Source organism: Cebus imitator, unplaced genomic scaffold (assembly GCF_001604975.1).
Source record: "Cebus imitator isolate Cc_AM_T3 unplaced genomic scaffold, Cebus_imitator-1.0 Scaffold396, whole genome shotgun sequence".
NCBI classification, from domain to species: domain Eukaryota; kingdom Metazoa; phylum Chordata; class Mammalia; order Primates; family Cebidae; genus Cebus; species Cebus imitator.
Window position 1 is genome coordinate 50,646 of NW_016107711.1, and position 13,306 is coordinate 63,951.

Sequence of the window (13,306 nt, forward strand, 5' to 3'; positions counted from 1 at the left end):
CTTGTGGGCATTGGAACCTCTCAGGCAGGGCCAGTAATATTCTCAGAGAATGATTCTGGGTCTGCTGCAAGTCAAAGCAGTAACTGAGGCCTTGACATCCTGTGATGCAGATCATGGATGCGATTTTCTTTTTCTTTTCCTTAGCTGGGATTACAGACACCCATCACTACACTCAGCTAATTTTTTGTATTTGTAGTAGAGATGGGTTTCACCATATTGGCCAGGTTGGCCTCAAATTCCTGATCTCAAGTGATTCACCCACCTCGGCCTCCCGAAGAGCTGGGATTACAGGTGTGAGCCACTGCGCCTGGCCAGAAGTTTTTGTTTGTTTGTTTGTTCGTTGGTTGGTTGGTTTTTAACGGGCACCAGCAAATGCTCACCTCAGCTATAAGGCAGTCTTAATAAATGACCTTACAAAACTCAAGGCCAGTTAAATAATGACTTGAGTTTCATGTGTGCATTCATTGACAAATAGTAAACACCTACTATGTGCCAGGCACTGCAGAATAATCAGAGGTTAGCAAATGCCTCATGGAGTTTGCGATTTAGGCGGAGAGCTAGCCATTAGCCATCATACAAATAAACATTGAATTGCAAATTACGAGGAGGTACACAGGGTACAACAAGAGAATATAACAGAGGGGCCCGATATAGTGTGGAGGTCGGGATAGCTTAACTCAGGGAGACCTGATGGATAGGCAGGAGTTAACCTGGCAGAAAAGTCCAGACAGAGGGAATGTTGACTGCAAAGACCTAAGTTGAAGAGAGGAACTGATGAAATTATCCATGTGGCTAGAGCATAACTAGGGAGAAAGAGTGATCCAAGAGGCAGGCAGGGAGCTGAGTCAGGTCATGGGTTGAAGTTTATGATCTTTGAGAAGCATGGAGTGCCATGATCTGATGATGTATGGTTTGTTCATATCATTCCCCCAGATGCCGCGGGGTCAATTGCTTTGAGAGGAACAAGACAACAGAGGAGTAACCAATGAATTGACTGTCCAGGCTATAAATGCTAATTGCTAGACCAGAGTGGTGGTGGCTGAGTGGGAAAGAAATGAGACATTCAAGTTGTTTTTCTGGGAGTAGAATTAATAAAACTTGGGAGGAAATTGCATACATAGGGGAGGAGGGGGAGGGAGATGCTTAGGATAGATCCTGTGTTTCTGGATAGGCTGTTAGGTAGACAGATATGGCATTTAGTGAGGAGAGTGACTAGGAGGGGAGTTGAGGGTTCCACTTGGCACATGACAGTCGGGAGGTGGCTGTGCAGCATCCATGTGATGGTAAGTAGGAAGTTTATTGTGTGAGACTGTAGTTCAGAAAGCCTATGGAAATGATTATCTTTATGCCAATTCTTCTGATGGGAGCTAGTTAGCAGGACCAATGGTCTGTTAAGGAAATATTGGTTCAAGATAACAGTGCTTAGTGGTGTCGTCTTTATCGAAGGGGTAGTTTCACAAACAAGGGTCCTAGAGTCAGAATATATGGGCTTAAACTCCAGCTCCACCACTTACTAGCTACATGAGTAAGAGACAATTGTTTGTGTCACTTCCCCACTCAGCAACCTTCAATGACTCTCTACTGTCCAAAAAATGGCATTGGAACTCATCATACATATTCTCATCCTCGAGCCTTTATGTTAAGGTCCCACCTTAACTTCCCAGCCTCATCTTCCACTGTGTGCCTACACCCATCCTCAGCTCCAGCCCCATAAGTTACCTCCCTTTCTGCCTCCTATCTTTACACCCCTCCCCCCCCGGATGCCTTCTCCCTCCCTTCTTTCTTCAAACCAACCTCTTCCTCTGAACTGGAGCACACATTATGGCATCCGTATTTGGCACTTAACATTTGTTCCCTTAGGGTTTCATTTTTTCCTCTATGAGGCCTTCTAGGATCACAGACCCCCTCTTCTGGCTTCCTTCACTCCCAGCACAAAGAGATGGTCCCAATTAGCCTGCTTCCTACTACTTTGCATCGCAGGGAAGAAGCTTCCTCATTTCAGCATCTCTGTTCTTCCCACTCCAAAGCCTCACCTGCCTGGTTCCCTATACTCACGTGTGTGATGCTGGAGTACCCTGCAGAGGACACAGCTGTCAGAGAAAGAGGCAGGCAGAACAGGTTCTAAAACTAAATGGAAAGGTTTCACTTTCTTATGTCTGGAGCTCCCTGGTCTTTGTTTTTTAAAGGCCATACAGCTTTCCTAAAACAAGGGCCATGTTTAAAGATGAAAGCTGCTAAGTGGAGCTTGATGTGGTTGCTGCATCCTCTATGCATGAGCTTAACCAGGTTGGTAAATCGAGAGCACAACCTTTTAACCATCAGAACTTCATCTTTCTCCCTCATCCATCTAGGAGTTACTACAAGAGCTCAGGCACCTCAAAATCAAAGTGGAAGAGTTAGAAAATGAACGGAATCAGTACGAATGGAAGCTAAAGGCCACTAAGGTAAACGGCACTCCTGATGCTTATGGAGAGGCTATGAGGTCCTTGTGGGGAGGGTCTGCATTCCACCTTGGGGGCTTCCAGTACCTTGAGTTTGAAAATGCAAATCAACCCTCCAATGTGGACATGCAAGAGTGCCCAGATTGTGCAGGAGACTGACTTGATCAAGGAAAGCTCCTCATGGGGAAAGCCCGTGAGGTTATGAACTGCAGAAGTGTAGTAACCCAGTCTGCTTCCTCTCCCTGCACGGCATAGCACCTGGCTGAAGCTGGGCCAAGAAGAGGGTAGGAGCGGGAGAGCAAGTGAGTGGCAGGGCAGTGAGTCGTGAGTCCTGAAGCAGATGTTGGATGCATCATTTTAAATTCAGTAGTCCCTTCTAGAATCAGTTTTTCAAAAATTGGCATGCTTTATTTTTGGCACAAAATATATTCCTAAAAATGACATAAACTTTGAATTATTTCTTCAATCAAATCATGTTTCTCTTAAACTGGGGAGCTTGCAATTTAAAGGACACCAAGAATAAATTCTATTATGAAATAAACTCCTTCCCTCCCTCCTTTGTTTCTTCCTTTTTTTCCTATGCTAGTTAAAGTACGGAGATCAAAACTAGTGGGTTACATTCAGCCCGTGAATTTTTTTTGGCCCGCACAAAAAAAATGTTGGATTTTTAAATGTTGAATTGTCTTTTAAACTTCAGGAAGTTTACATTAGGCTACGGTTAGGTTTCCTTTGAGGGTATGGGAAGGTGGGAGACTCATATCTACCTTCCCCTACTGTGTCTGCAGTGCCACCAAAGGGCATTACGGGATCGTTTTTACTCTAGTTTTTTAACTTCTAGTTTGTATTTTTATTTTTTCTGCAAGTTAATTGCTAATGATTATAAAAACAATAACACTCATTATAGAAAATTTTTAAACCATAAAAAAAATTAAAGGAATAAAAAGCACCATACCATCCAGGCACTACCATTGCTAATATTTCCTTCCAGATATTGTTCTCTTTTGTTTTAGATCTGTGTTAGGCCATTCTTGCATTGCTATGAGTAAATATCTTAGACTAGGTAATTTATGAAGAAGAGGTTTAATTGGCTCAGGATTTTGCAGGTTTTACAGGAAGCATGCTCTCATCTGCTCAGCTTCTGGTGAAGCCTCAGGGAGTTTTCAATCATGGCAGAAAGCAAAGCGGGAGAAAGTGAGCGAGAGAGGAGAGGCGGTGCCGCAGACTTATGAAGAACCGGGTCTTGTGAGAACTCACAATTGCGAGGACAGCACCAAGAGGGTGGTGCCACCATTCGTGAGAAATCTATCCCCATGAGCCATTCACCTCCCACCAGGGCCCACCTCCGATATTGGGGATTACAATTCAACATAAGATTTGGCGGGAACAGATATTCAAACATCAGGGTCTCTCTATCTCAGTGTTTCTGTCTCTCTTAATTGTTAATGTTGATAATTTGTATGCAATTTTATATCATGCTTTTATCATTTAAAATTTTATGACTTCCCATGTTATCAAAAGAAAGCAACAAACATGATGTTAATATTTATTTAATAATCTAGTGTATAATCGTAAAATAATTTGATTAACCATTTTACAGATAATGAATCGGATGCACAGAGAGATTAACTAACTTTCCGAAGATTTCACCGCTATTTGGTACCAAGCCTGGGCAATGAGACCCATCTGTGTCCTGGCCTGTGTGTGTCTGAATGTAGTTTTTCATGTGTATGCTTCACAGGCACCAGCTCTAGGGGCATTGGTTTGGTCCAGTAACTCAGAACCTTCCATCATAACACCCCACTCAAACAAGCCCTGTCTTGGTGAAACCTTTGAAGTTGTACATACCATTCTCTGTGATAAAACCAAATAACACTTTCCTTTTTAAATTACCCAAGCTCTTTGCCTTGGCATGTAGACCTTTGAGATGCTAAGGTTGTTATTTAATAACTACCAAGCGTGGAACACTTCCTATGTGCCAGAATGTACCAAGCTATTTGCACACATTTTATTATATAATTCATAAAATCACCCAGTGAGGTATATGTTTTATTTTATTTTATTTTTTTACACTTAAAAGTATAGTATTTATTTCTCTGTCCCTCCCCTGCTATGTAGAGCCAGCCCCATTACATTATATTCATTTTGGTGAAATATACATAACTAACATAAAACCTTCCACTTTAAACATTTTTAAGTGTATAATACAGTGGTGCTAAGTACATTCACATTGTTTTCCAACCATCCACCACCATTCATCTCCAGAGATTTTTCAGCTTTCCAAACAGAAACTCTAGACCCATTAAGGAAAAACTCCCTATTCTCTCTACCCTCTGCCTGGGAACCTTTACTGTAATTTTTGTCTGTGGTACTTCATATAAGTGGAATCATAGGACATGTATTTGTTTTTCTTTTTGTATCTGGCTTATTTCACATAGAAAATTAATATTATAGAAGACTTTTGAAATTAATTTTTGATTAACAATTGCAACCTATTAAGACTTATTAAAAAGTAATACAAGCTAGGCATGGCGGCACATGCCTATAGTTTGGTTACTTGGGAGGATAAGAAGGGAGGATCACTTGAACCCAGGATTTCAAGGCCAGCCTTGGCAACACAGTGAGACCCTGCCTCTCAAAGAATAGATAAATAAAAACAAAACACCAAAAGTTATACCAAATCTATTTCTCAAAAGCAAATAATAAAATGACTCTTAATAAGCTCTGAATAGAAGAATTATTTACATGATAGGTGATATTTACCAGATCTCTACAGGAATAATCAGTCTTTATAGTGAAACATTACATGCATTTTCATTACAGTCTGAAAACAAGGCTGGGCATTCTTTAAATTTTAATAATTAGTATTATCCTGGAGGTTCTAAGCAATGCATTAAGATAAGAATAAAACTAAGCATATCAAAATTATTATTAAAGTGAATGGGAAGAGATGTAGTGGCTTGCTCATGTAATCCCAGAACATTTGAAGGCCAGGGTGGGAGGATCACTGGAGGCTGGGAGTTCAAGACCAGCCTGGACAACACAGTGAGATCCCATCTCTAAAAAAGTCAAAATAAACATTAGCCAGTCATGGACTTGTAGCTGTAGTCTCATCAAAACATTTAAAACTGAGAAATATTATGGATAAAATGAAGTAATAATGTCTAGGATTTCTTTTGAAATAATCCAAAGGGGATAATGTCATGGTGATCGGTAGATATAAAACAAGATTAGGCATATATTGCAAAACTGAAGCTGATTTGTGCATGTTGCATGTGTGTTTCTTTATTAGTAAATCTGAGATTTCTTTTTTACATTTATATTGACTGTATTCCTTCTGTGGACTGTCTATTCCTGTATTTGGCCTGCATTTCTAATGGGTTGTCTTTTTAAAAAAATTTTAGATATTATGTTTCAGTCTGTTACCCAGACTGGAATCAAACTCCTGGGCTAAAGCAATCCTGTCCTCTTGGCCTCCCAAGTAGCTGAGACTACAGCTACAAGTCTATGTTTTTTTAATTCTCACTTTACTGGGAAGGAAACTTGGCTCAGAGTGGCCAAGCTGAGGCTCACATCTGGGTCTTTGTTGTTCTCGTTATACTGCTTCCTACATTATCCTGATTCCTCGCAGAGAAAACCAGCACTGTTTTTGGAAGTTCTTCCCTTTTCTTCTTAAGGCTTCTCAGTCCCTGAAGGGGATTCATCTGCCAGTTCAGTGGCAGTAGGGTATGGTCCCTGGGTTTAATGAGGCACAGCACTTGCAGGGACCCAGAGCACCCATCTCTGCCTGAATGCCTGTCTGCATAGCTCTCTCAGACCTTTTGCCACACAGCTGCAGCCATGGTGACTGTGGCCATAGGAACAGTGGCAGTAGCATACACAGTCAGGGAGAAGGTCTTTGGACTGTTCTTGGCCTTCCTAACTGTGGAGACAGAGATTACTCTAAGGATAACAGAACACATATTGTTTCTGGCGTATCCTTGTGGAAACTGGTACAAGGCAGGTTGGGCCCAGTCACTTGGTCTGTAGGGTCCACAGTTTATACCTACAAGACCTCCCCTAGAGGCGGGCCTCAGGAAGAAGAGTCCTCATCATGCCAGGTGCTAGATTCCATCTTGATAGGTCTACATTGCTGAAGTCCCGGTTGTGGGGTCAACAGACAAGCACCAGGTATCCAGATTTCTAATGAAGATCAGCACCCATCCTGTCCACAAAGAAAGGGAGAACTGGACGTGGAGAGGTGCAAGAAAATAACGATAAAGGAATATCTTTCAAGAATCATCTGACCTCTGTAGAAATGGAGGTTGACAGTCCGAAAGCTCATATCTTCAGAAGCCACTGTCACCATGAGTCATAAGCCCATGGGCATCTTGGCCCTGTGTGAGCTCTGAAAAACTGCACCGTAGCTGCGTGTCTCAGCCTGCAGGTTGCACAGCAGGACCCAGCTCTTGGCCTCTGTGAGTGGAGCCCAGAGCAGAGGGGCAGTGCTTCATCATGAACTTTGGAATAAGGAAACCCTACCCCTTGTCACTCTTGATATGGTCATCCCTGTCCCATTTGGGGGATGCTAAGGAAGATTACTTAGAAACCCTTGAGGTGGGCTCAGGGAGCCCAAGCCTTGTCAGAGTGGCCCTCATCTGCCTGTTAACTCAGAAGCAGACACACTGTGGAGGGTGGAGCTCTGATACTGGAGCAGGCAGGCCAGGGTTTGCATCCTGGCCTGATCACCAAGTAGCTCTGTGACTGACACTGAACCTTATCCTACTCCTGTTTTCTCTGGTGACTTACAGAGATACTGTTTCCTCCCGTGGTATCTTGAAAGGATTTGATGTAAGAAAGCAATGATTGCAGGGGCTGATCAGGGTGGGTGCTCAGTCCATGTGCTGAAACAGAATACACGGTCTGTCCAGCAACAGAGTTGCCAACAGGGCCAGTGCTCATTTAATTACTTGGGGTTGTTCAAATATTAACTTGGACCTTTGTGGAATTGGACAGCCCATACTGTCACCTTGAGGACCAAAGGTGGGACATGATTGAACCAGCACATGGGGAAGGGGTAGCCAGAGGAGAAGGCTTTGCTGTCTTTTATTGACCAGCTCCGTAGTCAGTGCTCACCCTTTTTCTTAGCTGGTTTGATGCTGAGATAATTGAACCGATTATCCACAAAGAAAATAATAGGATGGAAGGAGCAAATAGCAGTAGCATTTACTGAGCACTTAGTATATACTGAGTATTGGGCTAGGTTGTTCATAACCATTATCTTAAACCTCATTGCAGTCCCATGAAGTAGGTGTTGTTTTTCCCATTTTATAGATGAGCTGAGACACAGAAAGGTTAACTTACTTGCCCAAGGTCACCCAACTAGGAAATGAGAGAGTCAAGGTTTGTTTGACTCTAAAATTCAGGTACCTCTTGTGATAGGACCTATACAATTCTGATCTCCTAATGAGTATGGGAAAGCATGAACAACCACATCTAGTGTTGTGTGAAATTTAACCTGTACTACTTAGTAGAGACATGGGAACTATAGCACAGCCGCCTGTGTGTGCAAATATGAATGTATGTGTGTACTTATTAGCTGTGTATACATGCCTTTTTTACCCCCTAAAGTATATATGTTAAGCACTCCTGAATGCTTGTACATCTATATATGAGTGAGTGCGTACACATGCCTGGAGGTTGGGCAGAGGCAGTGATTGTGCCCAAAGGGTAGGAGTGTTTTGAGGGAGGGAGCCCTTGGCTTACCTTTTCTCTACCAGTGGTGATTTGGCTTCCGCTGTATTTTCTGTGTGGGTTTGAAAGATGAAAGCTGCATGCATTTGTTACAGTGGTGTCTCTAAATGGTATTGCATGAGTATCTTGGGAGAAGGAAGACCATGTCCAGAAAGACAGCATCCTCCTCTGCCAAGAACAGCCCTCCCATTGCACACAGTCCCAACTCCTCATCACAATCCCAGTACTCACAGGACAGGAGAGAGAGAGAGCCTGGTCAGATAGGAAGATGCAGGAGAAGAAGCACATGGATGGCCAGAGCTGTTGGGGGAGCCAGGTTGGCCTAGAAGAGGGAATTCAGTCAGCAGAGTTCCACCTGTGGGGAGGGCAATGAGCCCCTGCTACTGTTCACCGCTTCTCCCAACTCCTGACATGCCCTGGGGCCTGATAGGCTCTGGACTCTGATGGGAGGCACTTTGTCATGATTTTGGCAGTCCTTCTGACCTAGTAGGGATCCTCTGTTGCTCTTCCAGGCTGAGGTAGCCCAGCTGCAAGAACAGGTGGCCCTGAAAGATGCAGAAATTGAGCGTCTGCACAGCCAGCTCTCCCGGACAGCAGCTCTCCATGGTGACCACACAGATAGAGGTGACTAGCCTGACCGTGACAAAATGCAGTTTTCTGGGTCTCTAGGCCTACTCTTATAAGTGAGCATGTGTTTCTATAAATGAGTGTGCATATGCATGTGTGTGTAGCCATGCTAATGTGCATGCATGTATGTGTGCAAGGATGTCTAAGTGAATGGATGCACCTGTCTGTGTGTTTGTGTATATGTGCCTATAATGCAGTGCTATTGTGGAGTCATTTCCATGGAACTCTGCCCTAACTGGAAGGCTTTTCTCAGATGCAGAGAAGGTTTGTGCAGCCACCTCTGGAGCTTTTGCTGAAAATGTAGGAAATACCTAACTCTTTCATTTGATTGAAAGGCCTTGTTTTTGTCTTGTCACCAAAGGGGAGGCTTTAGCAATTTACTGTCACTTTCATGGATACCTGCCTGATGCTTGTATAAGGCCCTGAGGTTATAGAAACAAGTCTGTTCATTCTTGAGATTTCAAATGCTACCTCTCAGAAAGGCCTTTCCTGGCCACCCTAACTCAAATAGGTGCCCTCAGTCCTATTATTCTCTAACTCGGCATCCTTCCTTTTTCCCGCACAGCACTTATTATAACTCAACAGCGTTACATGTCATCCCCACTTGGGCAGGGACTGTATTTTTCTTAACAGCATATCCAAAAAGCCCATCACAATGTTTGGCCCATTGTAGGATCCAAAGAAATACTTCTCAAATAAGTGAAAGGATGGTGAATGGCCCCTGAGGAGTTCAAGTCTTGGCGATCAAAAATGGAAGATAAATCCTCAACTACTCTTACGAACACATAAATCTTTATAGCTGTCTGCCATGTATACAAAATGATCACACACCTTTCAACTTCTCCACTCACAGACAGGCTGCAGAGCAATGCTGAAGATCAAATACTCCTATGGATTGGTGCCACTACCTAGTCACATCCTGGCCTCAGCACTGCTTAGCTTGGATCCCCAGCTGGGGTGTGGAAGCCATGCAACAGTGGCTTAGGCTGGAGAAGGAAATTAGTGATCAACATGCTCACCCCTCGCCTGGCTTTTGTCAGTGTCCACCCAAGCCATTGGGTGTGTTGCCTTCCTCCCAAGGCCTACTTGTAGAGGCTGAGTTCTACTAAGACACCCCAAACTATCTCTGATGATGAGCCTGGACAGAGAGTGTCCCATGCCGTGACTTCCAGGCCAGACAGCCTTCCCTGTCTACCCCTTACCTCCCCACAACCTAAGCCTCCCAGGCCCTACCCTACTCCATTACTGGGTACTTTCTAGAGCTGGTCCTCTGGTCATTTGCTGCTGAAGTTAAGTTCTGACCAGTGGACCAAGGTTTGCCAGTCTTTTTCTGGAACTTACTGCTCTCCCCAGCAAAGTGAGCTGCAGAGCTGATGTTAGCTACCAGGACCCTAAATAATGAGCAAGGATTCCCCACTTTATTCTGAAAATGAATCTCCACAACTGTTTACACAAAGTCTGTAGATCTACTGATGCTAATCTTTTTAGATGTAACAAGCATCCCAAAAGAAAATGGGAGGCTTGTATATTTGTTCCCTTGACATCTGCACTTTTTTTTTTTAATGGATATCCCTATTCCCATTTTGGAAAATGTATAGATCCTCCTTTGAACATCATTCTAGCTATGTGCCAGTTTCTAGAGTATCTGGCAAATGACCTCCAGCTTCCTTAGGCTCTCTAGAACAGTTAAGGAAGAAATCAACAGAGTCCCTCTTGGGCCCAAACTGAGAGAAGGCCACGGGTTTTCCGTGACAGAACAATAGAGATTTCTCAGCTCATAGGGAAAGTCTGGTTTACGATGAAATAAGATTGTTTATCCTTAACCCAGCATTTGTTTATATATGTATGTGTACACACACACACACACACAAACACATATGTATATATTATATATATATATATATACACACATATAGATATGTGTGTACACATATATATACATATATCAATATATCTAAACATTTGTTAGTCAATTTTGACTATATCCATTTAAAGTTAAGCCAAGTACCAACTGTTTTACATAATTATTATTTCCCAGTCTTCATTCAACTGTGGATTTTATTTAATGTTAAATTCTCCTCTGCCTACAATTTGTCAGACTGTATGATTTTCTTCAGAGCCAGTCAGCAGCCTACTCAAGTTGTAAAGGATAAGAATGCCTATATTCTTAGAAGATGTTGGTTTTAAAAGATTTTTGGGTTCCTCTGTGTCACCTTGAGTACATGGGCATTTTGATTTTGCCCATAAATGTCTATAAAGAGAAGACAGAATACTAGGTTCCTTCATTTAGTAGTCTAACAAATGTTTAAGGAGACCGAGTCTGTGGCAGACACCATCCTGGTCTTTCTAAAGAACTGAAGGAGCCACGTTCACATGGAAAGTCTTTGTGTGAACTTGGGGCACATCGTAGCAAATGTGGATAGCTGTTTACATTTATATAACTAATTATTTCTATACCTAAATTATTTTAGACCAAGAAATTCAACGTCTGAAAATGGGGATGGAAACTTTGCTGCTTGCCAATGAAGATAAGGTAAAATGCTCATTGGGTAGCCCTGTCTTTTCCCTGGTTACATCCCTGGCTCTGTTTGGTCCCTGCTGGTCTCTGATATTCTGTGCAGGGCCATGCTCATTATGCCACTGACATATGGATATGTCAGGAGAATGACTTATGCCCCCTAAAGACTTGGCCTCAGCCACCTGTTTTTGGCCTTGGTAACTGGAAAGTTTATCTAAATTGAATCTCCTAAAGGCAGATTAGAGCCCTCCCTGTTCATGCTGTTTTGGGGGAAAAAATACTGCTGTGATCACTGCCAATATCCTAGCTCCTGCTGAAACCCCTAGTGAAACAGTCCACCAGTCTCCCATGTGCATGATCTGACAATAGAACCATCATAGAGATGCTTGGCAGCATGCAGTGCCTCAGTTTACCCTGCCATCTTATATCCTTCACAACTAATTTCAGCACAGTCATAAAATAGCCACCTCTATAAATAAAGAGTACCTGGCTGGTATAAACATCATCTCTGAGGAGCACAACCCTGCATTTTACAGATGAGGAAACAGACTCAAAGTGCTTAAGTAATGTGGCCCAAGGTCAGGTAACTAGTAAATAGCACAGCTAGCTTTCACATCCACGTTTGTCTAGGACCTGTGTGGTCTCCCAAGCCCTTTTCACGGCCTTTGCCTTGAAAGAAATGATCTTCTCTGGGAATTTCCTCTGTAGTATGAGGTATCTCAGACTCCTATGGAACAAATGAGTATATTGGGATAAATATGACTGCTTTATTTTAGTCATCTTTTGTGTAGCTCCAGAGGGCAACACTAGGACCAGAAGGCAGATTTCAAGGGCCACTTTAGGAAGGTAGGGAGACAGTGAGCATCATGCTTCTGAAAATGTTTAAGCCCTGTGAAGGGTGTCACAGGTAGTTATTGTTGACTCACAGCCTTCAGGTAAAGCTGTGAATGCCTGCAGATGCCTATGAAGCTAACCACTGAAATCCCAGCTCTGTGGAATGGGGCCTGGACACACTTTTCCTTTGATTCCACAGGGGTGTTTCTTCTCCTTGTGCCCAGAACATAGCCTGGGTCCCAAGATGAAATCATGTGAGATGTCGGCATAGAATTAATCTAAATCTCTGTTTGCATTGTGGCAGGACCGTCGGATAGAGGAGCTTACGGGGCTGTTAAACCAGTATCGGAAAGTAAAGGAGATTGTGATGGTCACTCAAGGTAAGAGCAAAGACCATCCTACTGTGGTCGCTGAAAGATACTCCACCAGCTACGTTAAATCCAGGGGCAGTCCTGCTAGCAGCGGTTTCACCTGTATTTCAGAGAAGACTCCCTACTGGAGAATAGAGCTGTTTAGACTTTCCTGCATGGTAAGAAATTAGCAGTTGTTGATTTCCAGAAATGTTAGCAAATGGAAGTCAGCTCAGGACCTTCAGGGACTATCCAGATCACCAAGAATATAAAGCCTGTGGATTCTCCACCATTGGAGGGTCTCTTATGCATCTTCCCAGGACGAAACCTTAGAAGCAGCAAGTACAGTTAAACTTGGGTCAAAAATCAACTCAGTGCCGTCACTGGGGATTAGAGCTTTTCCGCCTCCTAGAAAATCTGGAGCTCTGCAGCTGACTCAGAGGGCCCTCTGGGAGCCTTCCTTGAGTTGTTGGGCCTGAGTTGCTGTAGGAAGTCACAGGACAGAGAGAGCTGCTGTGTTTAATATTTGCTGCTCTGACTGAATGCAACATGCAAGCAGCCTCAGTGTTCTTATGGGCATAGTGGTGCATGTGCCAGGCTGCCTTCACTGTTCATGCCATTGGCCTGGGTTCCCATCACAGATCCTGAGGAAGTGGCTGTTGTTTCACAGCACAGGGCTGCTCTGAAGGATATTTAGGAACCTCTGATTCTGGCTGAGCTTCTGCCACTTCTTGGGAAGAAGCCAAGCCTCTGCCAGGATGCAGCTGACTGGTCACTGACCAGGACCTCTGCCAGCCCTCACACAC

The 13,306-nt window shown here is 43.4% G+C and overlaps 1 protein-coding gene across 14 annotated transcripts in view; it reads left to right on the top strand.

Moving 5' to 3' along the window:
• PPFIBP2 (PPFIA binding protein 2) overlaps positions 1 to 13,306 on the top strand; it is an 85,586-nt gene that overhangs the window by 43,599 nt on the left and 28,681 nt on the right. For all 14 annotated transcript variants that reach the window (XM_037731387.1, XM_017508569.2, XM_037731383.1 and 11 more), the window contains 4 exons: positions 2,352 to 2,444; positions 8,684 to 8,795; positions 11,270 to 11,331; positions 12,455 to 12,530. In XM_037731387.1, the coding sequence (XP_037587315.1) occupies positions 2,352 to 2,444; positions 8,684 to 8,795; positions 11,270 to 11,331; positions 12,455 to 12,530 (343 nt within the window). The remainder of the gene's footprint in view (positions 1 to 2,351; positions 2,445 to 8,683; positions 8,796 to 11,269; positions 11,332 to 12,454; positions 12,531 to 13,306) is intronic.